Source organism: Macaca nemestrina, chromosome 18, assembly GCF_043159975.1.
Source record: "Macaca nemestrina isolate mMacNem1 chromosome 18, mMacNem.hap1, whole genome shotgun sequence".
NCBI classification, from domain to species: domain Eukaryota; kingdom Metazoa; phylum Chordata; class Mammalia; order Primates; family Cercopithecidae; genus Macaca; species Macaca nemestrina.
This window is the reverse complement of record NC_092142.1, coordinates 88,822,620-88,841,928: the sequence shown is the minus strand read 5'-3', so window position 1 is coordinate 88,841,928 and position 19,309 is coordinate 88,822,620. Positions and strand designations below refer to the sequence as shown.

The 19,309-nt window shown below is 52.5% G+C and overlaps 1 protein-coding gene across 4 annotated transcripts in view; it reads right to left on the bottom strand.

Annotated features, from left to right (window-relative positions):
- Window positions 1-16,377, bottom strand: part of LOC105488874 (TCF25 ribosome quality control complex subunit) — a 36,891-nt gene extending 20,514 nt beyond the window's left edge. For 2 of the 4 annotated variants that reach the window (XR_011616695.1, XR_011616696.1), the window contains exons 1-5: window positions 16,103-16,377; window positions 6,584-6,745; window positions 5,528-5,602; window positions 4,667-4,785; window positions 2,526-2,591 (exon numbers count right to left, since the gene is read on the bottom strand). Coding sequence is in view for 2 of the 4 variants with exons in the window: in XM_011753382.2 (XP_011751684.1) it covers window positions 2,526-2,591; window positions 4,667-4,785; window positions 5,528-5,602; window positions 6,584-6,745; window positions 16,103-16,294 (614 nt within the window). In the remaining 2 variants the exon portion in view is untranslated. The remainder of the gene's footprint in view (window positions 1-2,525; window positions 2,592-4,666; window positions 4,786-5,527; window positions 5,603-6,583; window positions 6,746-16,102) is intronic. The other 2 variants (XM_011753382.2, XM_011753383.2) reach the window with 2 other exon arrangements.
- Between the last annotated feature and the right edge of the window lie 2,932 nt (window positions 16,378-19,309).

Here is a 19,309-nt window from a genome sequence, read left to right as displayed (position 1 = left end):
ATAAATTAGCGGTGGCATGTGCCTGTAGTCCCAGCTATTTGGGAGGCTGAGATGGGAGGATCACTTCAGGCCACGAGTTCAAAACCAGACTGGGCAACCCAGCAAGATCAGGTCTCTAAAAAAAAAAAAAAAAAAAAAAAAAAAAAAGACAAAGCCTTCTGGACACTTCAATGGAGAGTTCAGAGGCGGAACATGCCCCCTACATAAAGTCCCAGAAGCAGACACCCTGCTTTTCCTCCTATAAGGAGCGGAAAGACCCTGCGCTCCTCATCACAGCCGGCCATCCTCATCTAGGGCTGCCCAACCACTAAGAACTACTGAATGGACACAGATGAAATTTTTTTTTTTTTTTTTTTTTTTTTGAGACGGAGTCTCGCTCTGCCACCCAGGCTGGAGTGCAGTGGCCGGATCTCAGCTCACTGCAAGCTCCGCCTCCCGGGTTCCCGCCATTCTCCTGCCTCAGCCTCCCGAGTAGCTGGGACTACAGGCGCCTGCCACCTCGCCCGGCTAGTTTTTTGTAGTTTTTAGTAGAGACGGGGTTTCACAGTGTCAGCCAGGATGGTCTCGATCTCCTGACCTCGTGATCCGCCCGTCTCGGCCTCCCAAAGTGCTGGGATTACAGGCTTGAGCCACTGCGCCCGGCCGACACAGATGAAATTTATCGGCCGGGCGCGGTGGCTCAAGCCTGTAATCCCAGCACTTTGGGAGGCCGAGGCGGGCGGATCACAAGGTCAGGAGATCGAGACCACAGTGAAACCCCGTCTCTACTAAAAATACAAAAAAAAAATTAGCCGGGCGCGGTGGCGGGCGCCTGTAGTCCCAGCTACTCAGGAGGCTGAGGCAGGAGAATGGCGGGAACCCGGGAGGCGGAGCTTGCAGTGAGCCGAGATCGCGCCACTGCACTCCAGCCTGGGCAACAGCCTGAGACTCCGTCTCAAAAAAAAAAAAAAAAAAAAGAAATTTATCTTGGCCGGGCGCCATGGCTCACGCCTGTAATCCCAGCACTTTGAGAGGCCAAGGCAGGTGGATCACCTGAGGTCAGGAGTTCGAGACCAGCTTGGCCAACATGGTGAAACTCCATCTCTACTAAAAAAAAAAAAAAAAAAAAAAAAAAAAAAAAATTAGCTGGGCGTGGTGGCGTGCACCTGCAATCCCAGCTACTCGGGAGGCTGAGGCAGGAGAACTGCTTGAACCCAGGAGGTGGAGGTTACAGTGAGCTGGGATTGTACCTCTGAGCTCCAGCCTGCACGAGAGAGCAAGAATCTGTCTCCAAAAAAAAAAAAAAAAAAAAAAGAAAGAAAGAAAGAAACTTATGTCAGAACCTGAACTTCATGTTAGTTTTGCTCTGAGAAGCAAAACTGGAATCTTTTTTTTTTTTTTTGAGATGGAGTTTCACTCTTGTTGCCCAGGCTGGAGTGCAATGGCACGATCTTGGCTCACCGCAACCTCCATCTCCCGGTTTCAAGCGATTCTCCTGCTTCAGCCTCCCGAGTAACTGCGATTACAGGCGCCCGCCACTGCGCCCGACAAATTTTTTGTAGTTTTGTTTTTTTTTTTTTTTTTTTTTTTTTGAGACGGAGTCTTGCTCTGTCGCCCAAGCTGGAGTGCAGTGGCGCAATCTCGGCTCACTGCAAGCTCCGCCTCCCGGGTTCACGCCATTCTCCTGCCTCAGCCTCCCGAGTAGCTGGGACTACAGGCGCCCGCCACTGTGCCCGGCTAATTTTTTCTATTTTTAGTAGAGACGGGGTTTCACCATGGTCTCGATCTCCTGACCTTGTGATCCGCCCACCTCGGCCTCCCAAAGTCCTGGGATTACAGGCGTGAGCCACCGCACCCGGCCATTTTTTGTATTTTTAATAGAGACAGGGTTTCTCTATGTTAGTCAGGCTGATCTCCAACTCCCGACCTCAGGTGATCTGCCCGCCTCGGCCTCCCAAAGTGCCGGGATTATAGGCATGAGCCATCGCAACAAAACTAGAATCTCAAAATTTAACAGCTTTTGAAAACTTTTGAGACGGGGTCTTACTTTGTGGCCCAGGCTGGAGTGCAGTGGTGTGATCTCAGCTCATTGCAACCTCTGCCTCCTGGGTTCAAGCAATTCTCCTGCCTCAGCTTCCCAAGTAGCTGGGATTACAGGCATGTGCCACCATGCCCAGCCAATTTTTGTATTTTTAGTACAGACAGGGTTTCACTATGGTCTCGAACTCCTGACTTCAGGTGATCCACCCGCCTCAGCCTCCCAAAGTGCTGGGATTACAGGCGTAAGCACCACATCCAGTCTGGCTTTTGAAATCTTGCACTGGGGATGGAGACCAAGGACTCTGGGTATCTCCACAACCCACAGTCACAGACAAGGTTATACACAATCTGTGGACTCCCTTTCAGATCCCAATTCTAAGGGTTATGTGTGACTCTGGCTTCCAATATTCTCCCTCAGGGGTTAACTGGCTTCGGGAACACCACCCCGTCAAGAGTCTAAGAAGGAATGAAGCAGCTGTGAGAAGACAGTTTAGTGTGGACCTTACCTTTGTTCCCCCAGGACTGCCCGGGCACCAAAATACCTTTTCAGTTCTGTGTCTGGATTCAAGTGTCTAGGGAATTGAAAATTTTAGAAAGAAACATGAAATTATGTTCTACAATGATTCCAAAAATTTCAGAAAGCCACCTAATAATCAAGGAAAGAAAATGGATTTTTGGCTTGAAAGGCAGCTTCCAGGCCTCCTTTCTTTCAAATCACCACCCCATCCATGGTTGAGGCCTCGCCACTGTGGGCACCACAGGGAAGCCGCTGGTTACTCTGCTGCGACGGCGCTCGGTGAGCGCTGTGTCAAGAGGCCCTGGGTGTGACACACATCTGTTTCTGAGGCTGGGTCAGGGCAGCGCACGCACCCTGAGACCACACTACTGTGTCTTATCTGACTCCAGGGCACTGTCTTTTTTAAGCTGGCAATAATGTCTGAAGTAGAGACAGCAATTCATTAAGCATCTATAAGACCAAGAGAGGAACAGTCATCCAAGGATGACAGGATAAGGAGGAACTTTTTGACCAGACGTGGTGGTTCACACCTGTTAATTCTAGCCTTTTGGGAGGCTGAGTCAAGAGAATCTCTCGAGCCCAGGAGGTCGAGGCTGCAGTGGACTATGATCACAACACTGCACTCCAGCCTGGGTGACAGAGATCCTGTCTCTTAAAAAAAAGAAAAAGAAGGAACTCTCTCAGATACGTAAGAAGTAAAGCTAAAAGTCCTCTGAAATATGGTTGACTTCCTTTCCTCCTTGTTCCTATTTCCTTTTTTTGGGAGACAGAGTCTTGCTCTGTCACCCAGGCTGGAGTGTAGTGGCATGATCTTTGGTTCACTGCAACCTCTGCCTCCTGGGTTCAAGACATTCTCCCACCTCAGCCTCCTGAGTGGCTGGAATTACAGGCACCCACCACCACATCCAGCTAATGTTTGTATTTTTTTTTCTTTTTTCTTTTGAGACAGAGTTTTGCTTGTTGCCCAGGCTGGAGTGCAGTGACGCAGTCTCAGATCACTGCAACCTCTGCCTCCCAGGTTAAAGCAATTTTCCTGCCTCAGTTTCCCCAGTACCTGGGATTACAGGTGTGCACCATGCCTAGCTAATTTTGTATTTTTACTAGAGACGGGGTTTCTCCATGTTGGTCAGGCTGGTCTCAAACTCCTGACCTCAGGTGTTCCACCGAATTCAGCCTCTCAAAGTGCTGGGATTACAGGTGTGAGCCACCACACCCAGAAATTTTTGTATTTTTACTAGAGACGGGGTTTCTCCATGTTGGCCAGGCTGGTCTCAAACTCCTGACCTTGAGTGATCTGCCCGCCTCAGCCTCCCAAAGTGCTGGGATTACAGGCGTGAGCCACGGGGCCCAGTCTATTTCCTAAATGATTAATATAAACTCATTATTATTATTTTTTGAGACGAGTCTTGCTCTGTCGCCCAGGCTGGAGTGCAGTGGCGCGATCTCGGCTCACTGCAAGCTCTGTCTCCCGGGTTCATGCCATTCTCCTGCCTCAGCCTCCCGAGTAGCTGGGACTACAGGCGCCCGCCACCTCGCCTGGCTAATTTTTTGTATTTTTAGTAGACACGGGGTTTCACCGTGTTAGCCAGAATGGTCTCTATCTCCTGACCTTGTGATCCGCTTGCCTTGGCCTCCCAAAGTGCTGGGATTACAGGCGTGAGCCACTGCGCCCAGCCAATAAACTCATATTATTTTTAAATAAAGATAGTACATTTTCTTTTTCCTTTTTTATTTATTTTTATTTTTTTATTTTTTTTGAGACGGAGTCTCGCTGTGTCTCCCAGGCTGGAGTGCAGTGGCGTGATCTCGGCTCACTGCAAGCTCCGCCTCCCGGGTTCACGCCATTCTCCCACCTCAGCCTCCCAAGTAGCTGGGACTACAGGTGCCCGCCACCACGCCCGGCTAGTTTTTTGTATTTTTAGTAGAGACGGGGTTTCACCGTGTTAGCCAGGATGGTCTCGATCTCCTGACCTCGTGATCCACCCGCCTCGGCCTCCCAAAGTGCTGGGATTACAGGCTTGAGCCACCGCGCCCGGCCTCTTTTTCCTTTTTTAGAGAACCTTTTCCTCCCACGGAGTCTCTGTGGCAGCCGCAGAGAACGGCGGGGGCAGAGAAGGGCGGGGGCCACACCTGTGCTCCACGTAGAGAATGTGCTTCCTGGAGCTCAGGGGAGCTGGGCCGGGACGGTTCAACCCAGTGCTGTCCTCAATCCTCTCCAGGATGCGATCAATATCTTCTAGTACGTTTTCCTAAAAGCCCCAAAACAACCTCTTAATCACCACACTGACATTATTTTAAATGTTGTAACAATAACAAAATTATTTATTTTAAAAGAGACCTATTATATTGTATTTCCTTCCTAAAGGACAGTGTAAGTCAAACACTATGTACCATACACGCATTTAGAAAAAAGAGGAGATGCTTTCTAAGAAGCGCTCAGCATAGACAGAATCACGGAGCCAGAAGGACCCTAGAAAAAACTGAGCATCCCACATCCTCCCGGTGTGCTCGCCTCCTCAGGCGAACAGGGTTGGGACTTAGCGACACTCTCGTCTCAGGACACACTCAGATGGGGACGAAGGGCAATGATGAAAACGTATTTTTTTCTGATGACAGACTAGCTCCAGTGGTGGGCTTTATGCCCACCATCCAATTAACCCGTAAGCATGGCACAGATGTCAGGGCAAACAGCAAGCGCCCCGCGGGCCACAGGAGCACCAGGACGAGGAGGGACGTCCTCACGAGATCACACATTCCCCCAGAGACACAGAGCAGAGCGCGACCCCAAGGAACAAGGGTAAAAACAGGAAGCAGAATTTAGCAAGCAGTTTTTCCTTTTCTTTTTCTCTGATCTCTTAATTGGTTATACTCCTAATAGGAAGGAATAAAAATACTAAGTAAACTTCTTTCAACACCACCTTGAAAAACGCCCGAAGAGAACGCGGAGGGAGTCAGGCAGAGGGGGAAGGCAGAGCCAGGCCCGACACATACCGATGCTTCTCCCGTGCTGCTTTTCTTATTTTTCTGTTTCTTTTTCTTCTTCCGGAGTTTGCCACTTGCATTAGACTAATGATAGGAACACATTTTAATCAGTGGAACGAGAAGTAAATCTTAAGAACTGAGAATTAAAGCAGCAAGCGTGACTCCACCCTCACCTAAGCAGTCCCCCCTCCCTCCGTGTCCTGGAAGTCCCTTCGACTCAGTTTCTTCCCTCCAGCAGGCACCTTCCCACCTCTCCGAGCCCCCTGCTCTCACGTCCCTTGGGCTGTGCTACAGGAGTCCCCAGGGCCCTCTAGTGTCCAGCCTCACAATGGCTCACAGGGCTCTGACCTGGTCCAGCTCTCATTTCTCACTTTGTCGGCCACTCCCTGAAGACCAGGGCCTTGCTGTGCCCCCGCCGCCTCACACCGAACCTGCACCTGTGGTCCCCTACACCCGCACCTGGCCAACCCCTTCTAACAGCATAAAGGCTCCGCGGGAAGCCCCCAGGACCCTGAGCCTCAAGGCAGGACCCACTTGTCACTTCACCTCTACGTTGCCCTCTCAACCAGAGGCTCCTGGGGGGCGAAGGCGCGTTCCCAGCACCCAGGAAGGCCCCCAAGAACACATGCTGGAGAAATGAACACGAGCTCTCCTTTTAGGGCCCCTCTTCTGTGCTGTGGAGCGCAGCAGCAGGTCGTCTGCATCTCTGCCCGTCCCACATTGACCTGACCTGCACGTTTCTTCAAAGTTCACTTACACCAGCACCCAGATCCACAACTCAGCCAAGCAGACACTCAGGCACAGTTAGGAAGAACACACGTGTCATTACACACACTGCTGGGCAGGCGCAGACTCTCCTGAACGCAGGAGACAGGCCTCGGACCTTTACACATTTCATACAAATCTCATCAAGGTTCCCAAGTAAATTTGGGGGTAACTAGCTGTTAACCAAAATTGAACTCCGAAAATTACACCTCCAAGGAAAATCACAGCACGGGATACATGTGGCTGGGTGCCTTGAAACCCTCCCGTCTGATTCCCCCTCCTCACCACTCAGCCCCCCACCTGCTCTGGGGGCGCTGTCCCGGCAACATCTCCATCCGTCTTGCTCTCTGTGTTTCCACGCCGAGCCCGTCCTTTGTTCCCTCGTGCTGCAGTGTCTGTGAGCGCACAGCCGGACCTCTCCCCGTTCACCACGGGGTCATCCTCGAGATCGTCAATGTTTATCTGGAAAACCAGGTTGGAGAAGAGCCAGGGCGTTACTCACAGTGTGAACGCTGATGCTGAGATATGAATAGTGAGATGTGGACGGGCCTGTGCTGGGGACACCCAGGGTCAGTGTGAGAGGCTGGATGGGAGAGAATGCAAGAACCGGAGACCGCTGGACACAGCAGTGACTCAGCTCTGGCTCAGGGGCCTTCGTCAGTGAGCTCTCCGGGAAGCCGGGGCCCCGAGGCTGTGTGATATCTCTGCCTTCAGAGATAATGTAAGGAAGACTCCTCAAATATTGTAATTCACCCCATTTACAGAGGACCACCTGCAGGACAAAATGTTAAACACATATATTCAGCCAAAGCATTAAAGTTCCTTCTTCCTCCTTTCTCCTCAAGCCTCAGCTTCTTTCCAGCAGAAGGCAGGAAAAAAAGGCACCAAGGACCCATCAACCTACAAACGTTTCCTAATGAAAATGACAGGCCAGGCGAAGTGCTCACGCCTGTAATCCCAGCACTTGGGAGGTCAATGCAGGCAGATTACTTGAGGTCAGGAGTTCAAGACCAGCCTGGCCAACATGGCGAAACCCCGTCTCTATGGTGAAACCCCATCTCTACCAAAAATACAAAAATTAGCCAGGCGTGGTGGCGGGCGCCTGTAATCCCAGCTACTTGGGAGTTTGAACCCGGGAGGCAGAGGTTGCTGTGAGTCAAGATGGCACCCCTACCCTCCAGCCTGGGCGACAGAGCAAGACTCCATCTCAAAATAGAAAACGAAAATGACATACGATAAAAATAATTCATACAATGGAAACTTCTCTCTTTCTTTTTGAGACAGGGTCTCGCTCCGTCGTCCTGGCTGCAGTGTAGCAGTGTGATCTCGGTTCACTGCAGCCTTGGCCTCCTGGGCTCAAACATCCTCCTACCTCAGTCCCCCAAGTAGCTGGAACTACAGGCATGAGCTACCATGCCTGGCTGATTTTTTAAATTTTTTGTAGACATGGGGTCTCACCACATTGCCCAGGCTGGCCTTGAGCTCCTGACCTCAAGCGATCCCCTCCTGCCTCAGCTTCCCAAAGAGCTGGAGTCTTAGGCGTGAGCCACCGCGCCAAGTCTGGAACCTTTTATACAATGAGAATGAATGAATGAATGAACCACCATTGCACACACAATATGGACGAATCTTAGGAGCATAATATTAAATGGATAAAACCTCACAACATACATTCACATACAGATGGGACGGGAGACACGCAGTGGGAGAAGGGTAAGAACTAGAAAAGTTCTAGCTCTTCAGCTAGTGAAAGACTAAACAAATAAAAGAGCAGCCGGGCGCAGTGGCTCACGCCTGTCATCCCAGCACTATGGGAGGCTGAGGCGGGCAGATCACCGTCTCTACTAAAAATACAAAAAAATTAGCCAGGTGTGGTGGCAGGTGCCTGAAGTCCCAGCTATTCAGGAGGCTGAGGCAGGAGAATGGCGTGAACCCGGAAGGCAGAGCTAGTAGTGAGCCGAGATTGTGCCACTGCACTCCAGCCTGGGCAACAGAGCGAAACTCCGTCTCAAAAAAAAAAAAAAAAGACAAATATAAAAGAGGCTGGCTCGGCACGGTGGCTCATAACTGTTATCCCAGCACTTTGGGAAGCTGAAGCAGGTGGATCATGAGGTCAGGAGTTTGAAACCAGCCTGGCCAACATGGTGAAACACAGTCTCTACTAAAAATAAAAAAATTGGCCGGGCGCGGTGGCTCAAGCCTGTAATCCCAGCACTTTGGGAGGCCGAGATGGGCGGATCACGAGGTCAGGAGATCGAGACCATCCTGGTTAACACGGTGAAACCCCGTCTCTACTAAAAAATACAAAAAATTAGCCGGGCGCGGTGGTGGGCGCCTGTAGTCCCAGCTACTCGGGAGGCTGAGGCAGGAGAATGGCGTGAACCCGGGAGGCGGAGCTTGCAGTGAGCTGAGATCCGGCCACTGCCCTCCAGCCCGGGCGACAGAGCGAGACTCTGTCTCAAAAAAAAAAACAAAAAAAACAAAAAAATAAAAAAATAAAAAAATTAGCTGGGTGTGGCAGCGTGTGCCTGTAGTCCCAGCTACTCGGGAGGCTGAGGCAGGAGAATGGCGTGAACCCGGGAGGCGGAGCTTGCAGTGAGCTGAGATCCGGCCACTGCACTCCAGCCCGGGCGACAGAGCGAGACTCTGTCTCAAAAAAAAAAACAAAAAAAACAAAAAAATAAAAAAATAAAAAAATTAGCTGGGTGTGGCAGCGTGTGCCTGTAATCCCAGCTACTCAGGAGGCCGAGGCAGGAGAATGGCGTGAACCCGGGAGGCAGAGGCTGCAGTGAGCCGAGATCGTGCCACTGTACTCCAGCCTGGGCAACAGAGCGAGACTCCATCTCAAAAAAAAAAAAAAAAAAGAGGCTAACAGACTGGGTGCGGTGGCTCACGCCTATAATCCCAGCGCTTTGGGAGGCTGAGGCAGGAGGATCATCTGAGCCCAGGAGTTTGAAACCAGCCTAGGCAATAGAGCGAGACCACATCTCTACAAAAAATCAGCAGGGCGTGGTGGCACACAACTCCCCGGCTACTCGGGCGGCAGAGGAGGACTGCTAGAGCCCAGCGGCTGGAGTCTGGAACCTGGAGTGAGCCACAATTACGCAACAGTGCTCCAGTGTGGGCAACAGAGCAAGACTCTAGCTCTCAATTTTTTTTTAAACAAGCTAACAGGCCAGGTGCGGTGGCTCAAGCCTATAATCCCAGCACTTTGGGAGGCCGAGACGGGCAGATCACGAGGTCAGGAGATCGAGACCATCCTGGCTAACACGGTGAAACCCCGTCTCTACTAAAAAATACAAAAAACTAGCCGGGCGCGGTGGCGGGCGCCTGTAGTCCCAGCTACTCGGGAGGCTGAGGCAGGAGAATGGCGTAAGCCCGGGAGGCGGAGCTTGCAGTGAGCTGAGATCCGGCCACTGCACTCCAGCCTGGGCGACAGAGCCAGACTCTGTCTCAAAAAAACAAAAAAACAAACAAAAAAAAAACAAGCTAACAGAGACCAGCATCAACCATTCTTTACGAACTAGGAGATTGTTTGATTCAATCCGATGCACTAACATTTAAAAAGAAATAAAACTGCCTGTTTAATTTAAAACATCTTGAAAACCACAAAGCTCACAAAACAAAATCAGCTCCAAGCCCCACAGCCCTGAGATAGCTTCTGAAACAGAATTGAGACTCGGCTGCACCTGGGGACCCTCCCTGACGGGAGCACAAGACAGACACCCAGGCCATGGTTGCTGAAGAGAAGAAAGCACAGGGCAGGTGTGTGCTCGCCGGTCAGTTTTCTCTCCAGTGGAGGCTCCCACATGACAAGGATACAATTCAGAAGCATCTTACGCCCGTCGAGAAAATCCATGGCAGTATAGACGTGTTATGTAAAAAGAGCCCCTGATTTGAAAACACTGAAACTCCACCAAAACAAGGCTTGTCCCATCCCAGCAGCACCATGACGGTGATTCTCACGGTGACACCTCCTTCTGCCTGGCCTTCGCTGGCGAAGCTGGGGCCTAGGCATGGACCAGCTGCTTTGCAGCCTGCAGTCAAGGAAGAAAGCTGAAACAAAGCCTCCCGTTGAAATGTTTCTTTTTTTTTTTTTTTTTTTTGTTGTTGTTGTTGCCTGGGCTGGAGTGCAGTGGCCGGATCTTAGCTCACTGCAAGCTCCGCCTCCCGGGTTTACGCCATTCTCCTGTCTCAGCCTCCCGAGTACCTGGGACTACAGGTGCCGCCACCTCGCCCGGCTAGTTTTTTGTATTTTTAGTAGAGACAGGGTTTCACCGTGTTAGCCAGGATGGTCTCGATCTCCTGACCTCGTGATCCGCCCGTCTCGGCCTCCCAAAGTGCTGGGATTACAGGCTTGAGCCACCGCGCCCGGCCCCGTTGAAATGTTTCTAACTTGTGGGCAGTCACTGGTAAATTGGATCTACACCATCTCCAACATTCAACTGATGATGGCGTCTGTTAGTGAAGCTGGGTGCTGGTTTACTTCTCTGTTTTTAGAGATGGGGTCTCACTATGCTGCCCAGGCTGGCCTCAAATTCCTGTGGTCGAGGGATCCTCCTCCCCAGGAGCTGTGACTACAGGCACGCGCCACCACACCCAATTCACTTTTTTTTTTTCCTTTTTTTGAGATGGAGTCTTGCTCTGTTGCCCAGGCTGGAAAGCAATGGTGTGATCTCGGCTCACTGCAATCTCTGCTTCCTGGATTCAAGCAATTCTCCTGCCTCAGCCTCCCGAGTAACTGGGACTACAGGCGCCCGCCACCATGCCCGGCTAATTTTTGTATTTTTAGTAGAGAGGGGGTTTCACCATGTTGGCCAGGCTGGTCTCGAACTCCTGACCTCATGATCTGCACGCCTCGGCCTCCCAAAGTGCTGGGATTACAGGCTTGAGCCACCGCGCCCGGCCACCCAATTTACTTTTATTGACTCATGCTGACTTCCTAAGAAAAAAAAAAATCTTATTTTGAGGTGTTTGACAAATCAAATTCCTAAAAAGCTCTATGCCAAGCTGAACTTCAGTGGAAAGGAGCCTGCCTGTGTACACGGACAGCAAGTGTGATAGGCCCAGGAGCCTGTGTGTGGACACGGGCAGCACGCGTGATAGGCCCAGGAGCCTGTTTGTGGACACGGGCAGCATGTGTGATAGGCCCAGGAGCCTGTGTGTGGACACGGACAACACGTGTGATAGGCCCAGGAGCCTGTGTGTGGACACGGGCAGCACGTGTGATAGGCCCAGGAGCCTGTGTGTGGACACGGGCAGCACGTGTGATAGGCCCAGGAGCCTGTGTGTGGACACGGACAACACGTGTGATAGGCCCAGGAGCCTGTGTGTGGACACGGGCAGCACGTGTGATAGGCCCAGGAGCCTGTGTGTGGACACGGACAACATGTGTGATAGGCCCAGGAGCCTGTGTGTGGACACGGGCAGCACGTGTGATAGGCCCAGGAGCCTGTGTGTGGACACGGGCAGCACGTGTGATAGGCCCAGGAGCCTGTGTGTGGACACGGACAACACGTGTGATAGGCCCAGGAGCCTGTGTGTGGACACGGACAACACGTGTGATAGGCCCAGGAGCCTGTGTGTGGACACGGGCAGCACGTGTGATAGGCCCAGTTTTTGCTTCTTCAGTGAAGTTTTGGTGATGACACGATTTTTTTTTTTTTTGAGACGGAGTCTCGCTCCGTTGCCCAGGCTGCACCATCTGTGCCTGTGAATACTCTCCCATCCATGAAAACGGTTCTGTACCTGGACCTTCCCTTTTTCCCTCCGTCAGTCAATCTAAAGTTCTTAACAACTGACCTTCTGAGAGAACCAAGTTTTGGTCTTACTCATTTTCTCCATTTTGTCCATATTCTATTCTATGCATTCCTCTCTTTGATTAGTTTCTTCCTTCTACACATTTTGAGTTTAATTTGCTCTTTTTCTAGTTTAAGGTAGAAGTTTCAGGTAAATTTCTTGATTTTTAAACACTTCTAATTTAAAATTTACAATTATAAAGTTCTAACCGTCGTTTCAGTTGCATCCCACAAATTTTGATAGGCTGTTATTTTCGTTACCAATCAGTTCAAAAAATATTCTAGGCCAGGCCTGGTAGCTCACCCCTATAATCCCAGCACACTGGCTTTCAAAAAAAAATTGAAAACATGAGCCAGGTGTGGTGACACGCACCTGTAGTTCCAGCTACTCGGGAGGCTGAGGTGGGAGGATGGTTTGAGCCCAAAAGGTCGAGGTTACAGTGAGCTATAATTGTGACACTGAACTCCAGCCTGGGCAATAGAGCGAGACCATGTCTCTAAAAAACCAAAACACACATACCCACACACAGCAAAAAGAGACACAGTTGAATGTAGAAATAGACAAATCCAATCATTGTTATTATTTGTTTGTTTATTTTTTGAGACGGAATCTCACTTTATCACCCAGGCTAGAGTCTAGTGGCACAATCTCAGTTCATTGCAACCTCCACCTCCTGGGTTCAAGCAATTCTCCTGCCTCAGCCTCCCGAGTAGCTGGGATTACAGGCACCCACCACCGTGCCTGGCTAATTTTTGTATTCTTTTGTTTTTCAGGACGGAGTCTAGCTCTGTCACCCAGGCTGGAGTGCAGTGGCGCGATCTCAGCTCACTGCAAGCTCTGGCTCCCAGGTTCACGCCATTCTCCTGCCTCAGCCTCCTGAGCAGCTGGGACTACAGGCTCCCGCCACCACACCGGCTAATTTTTTTGTATTTTTTTCGTAGAGACGAGGTTTCACCGTGTTAGCCAGGATGGTCTCGATCTCCTGACCTTGTGATCCGCCTGCCTCGGCCTCCCACAGTGCTGGGATTACAGGCATGAGCCACTGTGCCCGGCCCAATTTTTGTATTCTTAGTAGAGATGGAGTTTCACCATATTGGCCAGGCTGGTCTCGAACTCCTGACCTCAGGTGATCTGCCCACCTCTGCCTCCCAAAGTACTGGGAGCTGTAATCCCAGCACTTTGGGAGGCCAAGGCGGAAGGATCCATTGAGCCCAGGAGTTCAAGACCAACCCAGGTAACATAAAGAGATCTTGTCTCTGAATAAATAAAATTTTAAAAGAGAGACACACCATGTCTCTCACTGATGCATTCACATTCAAAACCATTCAGTCCTAAGTGGCTGTTTAATGTGTCTCATACTTCTGTTTATTAAGAGCTATTTAACAGAACGCCAATAAACATTTCTATTATATTATTTCCAAATATGAGTTGTAAGGGCAAAAAAGTATAGAATGCTTAAATTAAGATCGATGTGTGCCATTGGATAAAATTCTTTGAAATTCCTAAGAACACAAGCACAATAAGCAGACGCTCATCCACGGAGGCTGTTGGTGTTACTGACACTCCAAACTCATTCCAGAAAGTCCAAAAGGGTGTGTGTGGTTTCTGACCTTACGGACTCTTATTCTGTCAACTCAGGAACCACACTGTTTCCCAATTCCCACCAACACAAATATAAATACCAAAAAGATTAAATATTTAAATGGAAAAAACAAAAAAGCATTAAAAGAACAAGCTGAGCACAGTAGGGTATGCTGTAGTCCCAGCTGCTCAGGAGGCTGAGGCAGGAGGATCACCGTCAGGGAAGATCTATGTGAAGACACTAGAGAGATGGATGTGTAACAATGAGAAAAGTGGCTTTCAGCACACAGAAATTAAAGAATTTAAAGAACAAACAAACTGAGAAAATACGTTAAAGACAATTGATAGCAAGCTTTCACGAACAAAAAGATTGTTTAAACTCCCTATAAAAAGGCAAAGGATAGGCCGGGTGCGGTGGCTCAAGCCTGTAATCCCAGCACTTTGGGAGGCCGAGACGGGCAGATCACGAGGTCAGGAGATCGAGACCATCCTGGCTAACCCGGTGAAACCCCGTCTCTAGTAAAAAAATACAAAAAAAAATAGCCGGGCGAGGTGGCGAGCGTCTGTAGTCCCAGCTACTCGGGAGGCTGAGGCAGGAGAATGGCGTAAACCCGGGAGGCGGAGCTTGCAGCGAGCCGAGATCCGGCCACTGCACTCCAGGCTGGGCGACAGAGCGAGACTCCGTCTCAAAAAAAAAAAAGGCAAAGGATATAAACAGGTTGTCACAAAGAGAAATATAAATGGTCAACAAGTACATAGCTAGGTGCTGCATTTCACTAACAAAGAAGTGTAAAATAAAATAACGTGATATCATTTTTGACAAATTATATTGACAAAAATTTAAAGACTTATGGGGCCAAGCACAGTGGCTCATGCCTGTAATGCCAACACTCTGAGAGGCCAAGGTGAGAGGACTGTTTGAGCTCAGGAGTTCAAGGTTGCAGTGACCTAGGATTGTGCCAATGCACTTCGGCCTGGGCAACAGGGCAAGATTCCATCTCAAAAAAAAAAAAAAAAAACACTTTCAGTAACTGCTGTGAATCTAGCAAATTATTGAACCTTGACGGTGGTCTTGCGGACCCGTAAAGGTGGAATTGATGTGAGAAGGGCAGTCAACCAAGCATGGTGACTCATGCCTGTAGTTCCAGCACTTTGTGAGGCTGAGGTGAACAGACTGTTTGAGCGCAGGAGTTCTAGACCTGCCTGGGCAACAAGGTGAAACCTCGTCTCTACAAAAAAAAAAAAAATTGGCCGGGCACGGTGGCTCAAGCCTGTAATCCCAGCACTTTGGGAGGCCGAGATGGGCGGATCACGAGGTCAGGAGATCGAGACCATCCTGGCTAACACGGTGAAACCCCGTCTCTACTAAGAAATACAAAAACTAGCCGGGCGAGGTGGCGGGCGCCTGTAGTCCCAGCTACTCGGGAGGCTGAGGCAGGAGAATGGCGTGAACCCGGGAGGCGGAGCTTGCAGTGAGCTGAGATCCGGCCACTGCACTCCAGCCAGGGCGGCAGAGCAAGACTCCGTCTCAAAAAAAAAAAAAAAAAAAAAAATTAGCCTGGCATGGTGACACCCACCCGTAGTCCTAGATACCCAGGAGGCTGAGGTGGGAGGATCGCAGACTCCGCAGAGGCAGAGTTACAGACGGAGGCCAGGGCTTAGGAGAAAACGGCACAGGACCACATGTGCAAACCATGCAGTCAAACTGGTTACTTCCCCGTGCCAGAAACGTGCTGCTGGAGATGCAACGAAGAGTAAGACTAACCCACTGGGTTAGGCTGATGGGGATGCAGCGGAGAAGAGCAAGGTCCTGGGTTAGGCAGGGTTGTTGCGAGGATTAAATGAGAATGCTCGCAGAGGTCTGGCAAGTCCTCAACTCCGGAACTGAGAGAACCCCACTCTTGCCCCTACACCAAGGCCCCATCCCCACGGTGGCCCCAGGCCCCATTTAACCCCGCCCATACCATCGCCTCGCCCTCATGTCCTTAGCCACGCCCTGTAGCGTCATGGCCCCACGACAGCCACGTGGCTGCAGGCCCGTTTAACCCCGCCCACATCGTGGCCCGGCCCCGCTGACGTTGGTCACGCCCTTGGCATTAAGGCCCCGCCCTCCCCACAGCCCGGACCCCGCTTAACCCCGCCCATTCGGTCGCCCCGCCCCGACGACATGGCCCCGCCCCATCTCTTTGCCCCGCCCACCTCGCCGGGGTTAGAACACAATTTAACGCCGCGGCCCGCCGTCCTGACCTCACGCCACCGCCCACCCGCGTCGTCCCGGCCCCGACGCACGGCCCCGCCCTCCCCACTGCAGCCGGGACCCACGTCACCAGACCTACCCCTGGCATGACGACCCCCCGCTCCCCGACCCGACTGGACGCTCGTCCCGCCCCGCGACGTCACGGGCCACCCCGCCCCCACCCGGGTCGCCGCGCTCCTCACCAGCTCGAAGCGGTTGTTGACTCGGACGCCCTCCTTCCCTGCGCCCCCGGGGCGCCGGACACCCAGCTCCCGCTTGGGCCCTTCTTCTTCCGCGTCATCGTCATCACGGAGGTCGAACTGCAGGGCGCTGGGCCCGATGGGCTCCTGGCCGCGCTGTTCCCCCCTCAGCCTCCGGAGGGCCCGGCGCGACATAGGACCGAACGACCAGGACGTCTGGAGAGAGGGAGAAGGAAGCGCAGAAAACTCGGCGGTCTGCGCGCCTGCGCGCTCCTGGCGCGGGTGGGGGGCGGGGGAGCTGGCTGTGGCGCCTGCGCACTCCTGGAGCGGGCTGGGGGCGGGGCCTGACGTGCGGCGCCTGCGCGTTGCGACTCACCGGAACTTCCCCGCCTCAGCCGCGGCGACTGGGCGGGCGCCGGTGGGTCCGGGCCAGGTCTCGGGAAAACCGGGTTCTTGCGCGCCGTGGGCCTCTGGCTTGGCGAGGTGCCTCGCGGGGATGACGGGCTTTGATGCGGGGTAAGAGGCGCGCAGCCGGCGACAGTCGGCCCTGCCCGGCCTTGCCCATCCGTGTGGTCCGGAACCCGCAGCCGCGTTCGGCCCGCCAGGGCCACCCGCCAGGGGCTGTCCCCGCTCCGGGCCTGGAGCATTTCAGCTGCGTCCCGGACGCTGCTAGTTGGTCTTTTCGTGTCACGGTGTCATTCGAGTGATCTAGCCGTCGATGCCCACCTCTGCCCTGGCCTGAAGTCGCCGCCCTCGGGCACCAGTGAGGGACGCGGCCCTCGCTGCCCGCCTGAGGCCTCGTTAGCGACAGTGATTCTGAGCAGTTCCAGGACAAGCCACCCGCGTTTGTCACGATCTAAGGGCCGGGCGCGGTGCTCGCGCTTGTAATCCCAGCACTATGGGAGGCCGAGGTGGGCGGATCACCTGAGGTCAGGAGTTCGAGACCAGCGCGGGCAACATGGTGAAACAGTCTCTACTAAAAATACAAAAATTAGCCGGGTGTGGCCGGGCACCCCTGTCATCCCAGCTACTCGGGAGGCTGAGGTTGCAGTGAGCCGAGATCGTGACACTGCACTCCAGTCTGGGCCACAGAGCCAGACCCTGTCTCAGAAAAAAGAAAAACAAAAATAAAGTAGATGAGGCTGAGATAGGGCTCGGTTCAGTGGGCGGATGGCACAGCTTCCTGTGCCGGGGGTTGGGGACACGGGGGCAGGAGGGCACAGAGAAGACAGGTACCAGCAGCCTGCTGCTCAACTTACCGCGGCTTCATGAACCCAGGAAGCAGCCCTGGTGGGCCGGCCTGGCCCCTCCCAGGATGGGTTAGGGTGTTAGGGTTTTATTTTATTTTCTGAGACGGCGTCTTGCTCTGTTTCCCAGGCTGGAGTGCAGTGGCGCGATCTCGGCTCACTGCAACCTCCATCTCCCAGGCTCAAGCAATTCTCCTGCCTCAGCTTCCCGAGTAGCTGGGACTACAGGCATGCGTCACCATGCCCGGCTAATTTTTGTACTTTTAGTACAGATGGGGTTTCACCATGTTGACCAGGCTGGTCTCAAACTCCTGACCTCAAGTGATCCGCCTGCCTCACCCTCCAAAAGCGCTGGGATTACAGGCATGAACCACTGCACCCAGCACTGGTTAGGGTTTTAACGTGGGCTTTCATTTCCAAGTGTTGCTGTATGAATTAGAACCCAGTCTCCCCATGATAGGCAGTGTGAGCCCCTGTAGAACCAGAACAACAGTCGTCCTTACCAAGCACTACACATTAGCTTATTGCTGGCTGTGTGACCAGAGGAGATTGCTGACCCTCTCTGTGTGTCTTCTTATTTTTATTTATTTATTTATTTATTTTTATTTTATTTTTTTTTTGAGACGGAGTCTGGCTCTGTCGCCCAGGCTGGAGTGCAGTGGCTGGATCTCAGCTCACTGCAAGCTCCGCCTCCCGGGTTTGCGCCATTCTCCTGCCTCAGCCTCCCGAGTAGCTGGGACTACAGGCGCCCGCCACCTCGCCCGGCTAGTTTTTTGTATTTTTTTAGTAGAGATGGGGTTTCTCCGTGTTAGCCAGGATGGTCTCGATCTCCTGACCTCATGATCCGCCCGTCTCGGCCTCCCAAAGTGCTGGGATTACAGGCTTGAGCCACCGCGCCCGGCCGTGTCTTCTTATTTTTAAACAGGAATAAAAATATAGGCCAGAGAGTCCATGAAGTACTTACACATGTGCTAGAAGCTGGCTTTTTTTTTTTTTTTTTTTCTGAGACGGAGTCTTGCTCTGTGCCCCAGGCTGGAGTGCAGTGGCGCAATCTCGGCTCACTGCAAGCTCCGCCTCCCGGGTTCACGCCATTCTCCTGCCTCAGCCTCCCGAGTAGCTGGGACTACAGGCGCCCGCCACCTCACCCGGCTAATTTTCTTGTATTTTTAGTAGAGACGGGGTTTCACCGTGTTAGCCAGGATGGTCTTGATCTCCTGACCTCGTGATCCGCCCGTCTCGGCCTCCCAAAGTGCTGGGATTACAGGCTTGAGCCACCGCGCCTGGCCCGAAGCTGGCTATTTTTACTGGGGGCTCTAATTTTGCGTGTTTGGATTTCCTGGACCCCAGCTGTTTGAGTATTTTCTCCCGCAGGCCCATCTGTTGCAAGTCAGGTCCCTCCTGACCTCCAGGCTCCACGGCCAGCATTATAGCCTGGAGTCAAAGTTCCTGGGTGAGCTGTATCTTTGGCCAAATTCTTTCACCTCGTTGAGCCTCAGTTCCCTCATCTGTAAGGTGAGATGATGGCAGAACCTCATGGAGGAGCAGGGCAGGGCCCTGTAAGAGGCGGAGCTGGGCACAGGTGAGCAGACAGCACTCAGCACAGGACCCGTCTAGAGCCTGCAGTCACACCTCCAGCCTGGGAGCCCTCACCCTGAAGAACAACAGGGATCTGGGAAATGAGACCAAAGCGTCCCCCAGGCCAGCAGGTGTGGCCAGAGGAGCTGATGGGCAGTAGTCTGTGCTGTCCACATGCAGCCCTGACTGAGGTGGGCAGGACCACGAAGCTGGTAGAGCCAGCCAGGGCTGCACGGACAGAACAGGCCTGGAGCTCTCACCTGGTGGGCACCTGACTGTGCCTTTCCTCGTCCTGGAGGGAAGGTGGCCCCTCAAGCCCAGCTTCAGCCTTCGGAGAACACGCCCACTGCCATGCTGGGTGAATCCTCAGTGCACATCCCAGACAGAA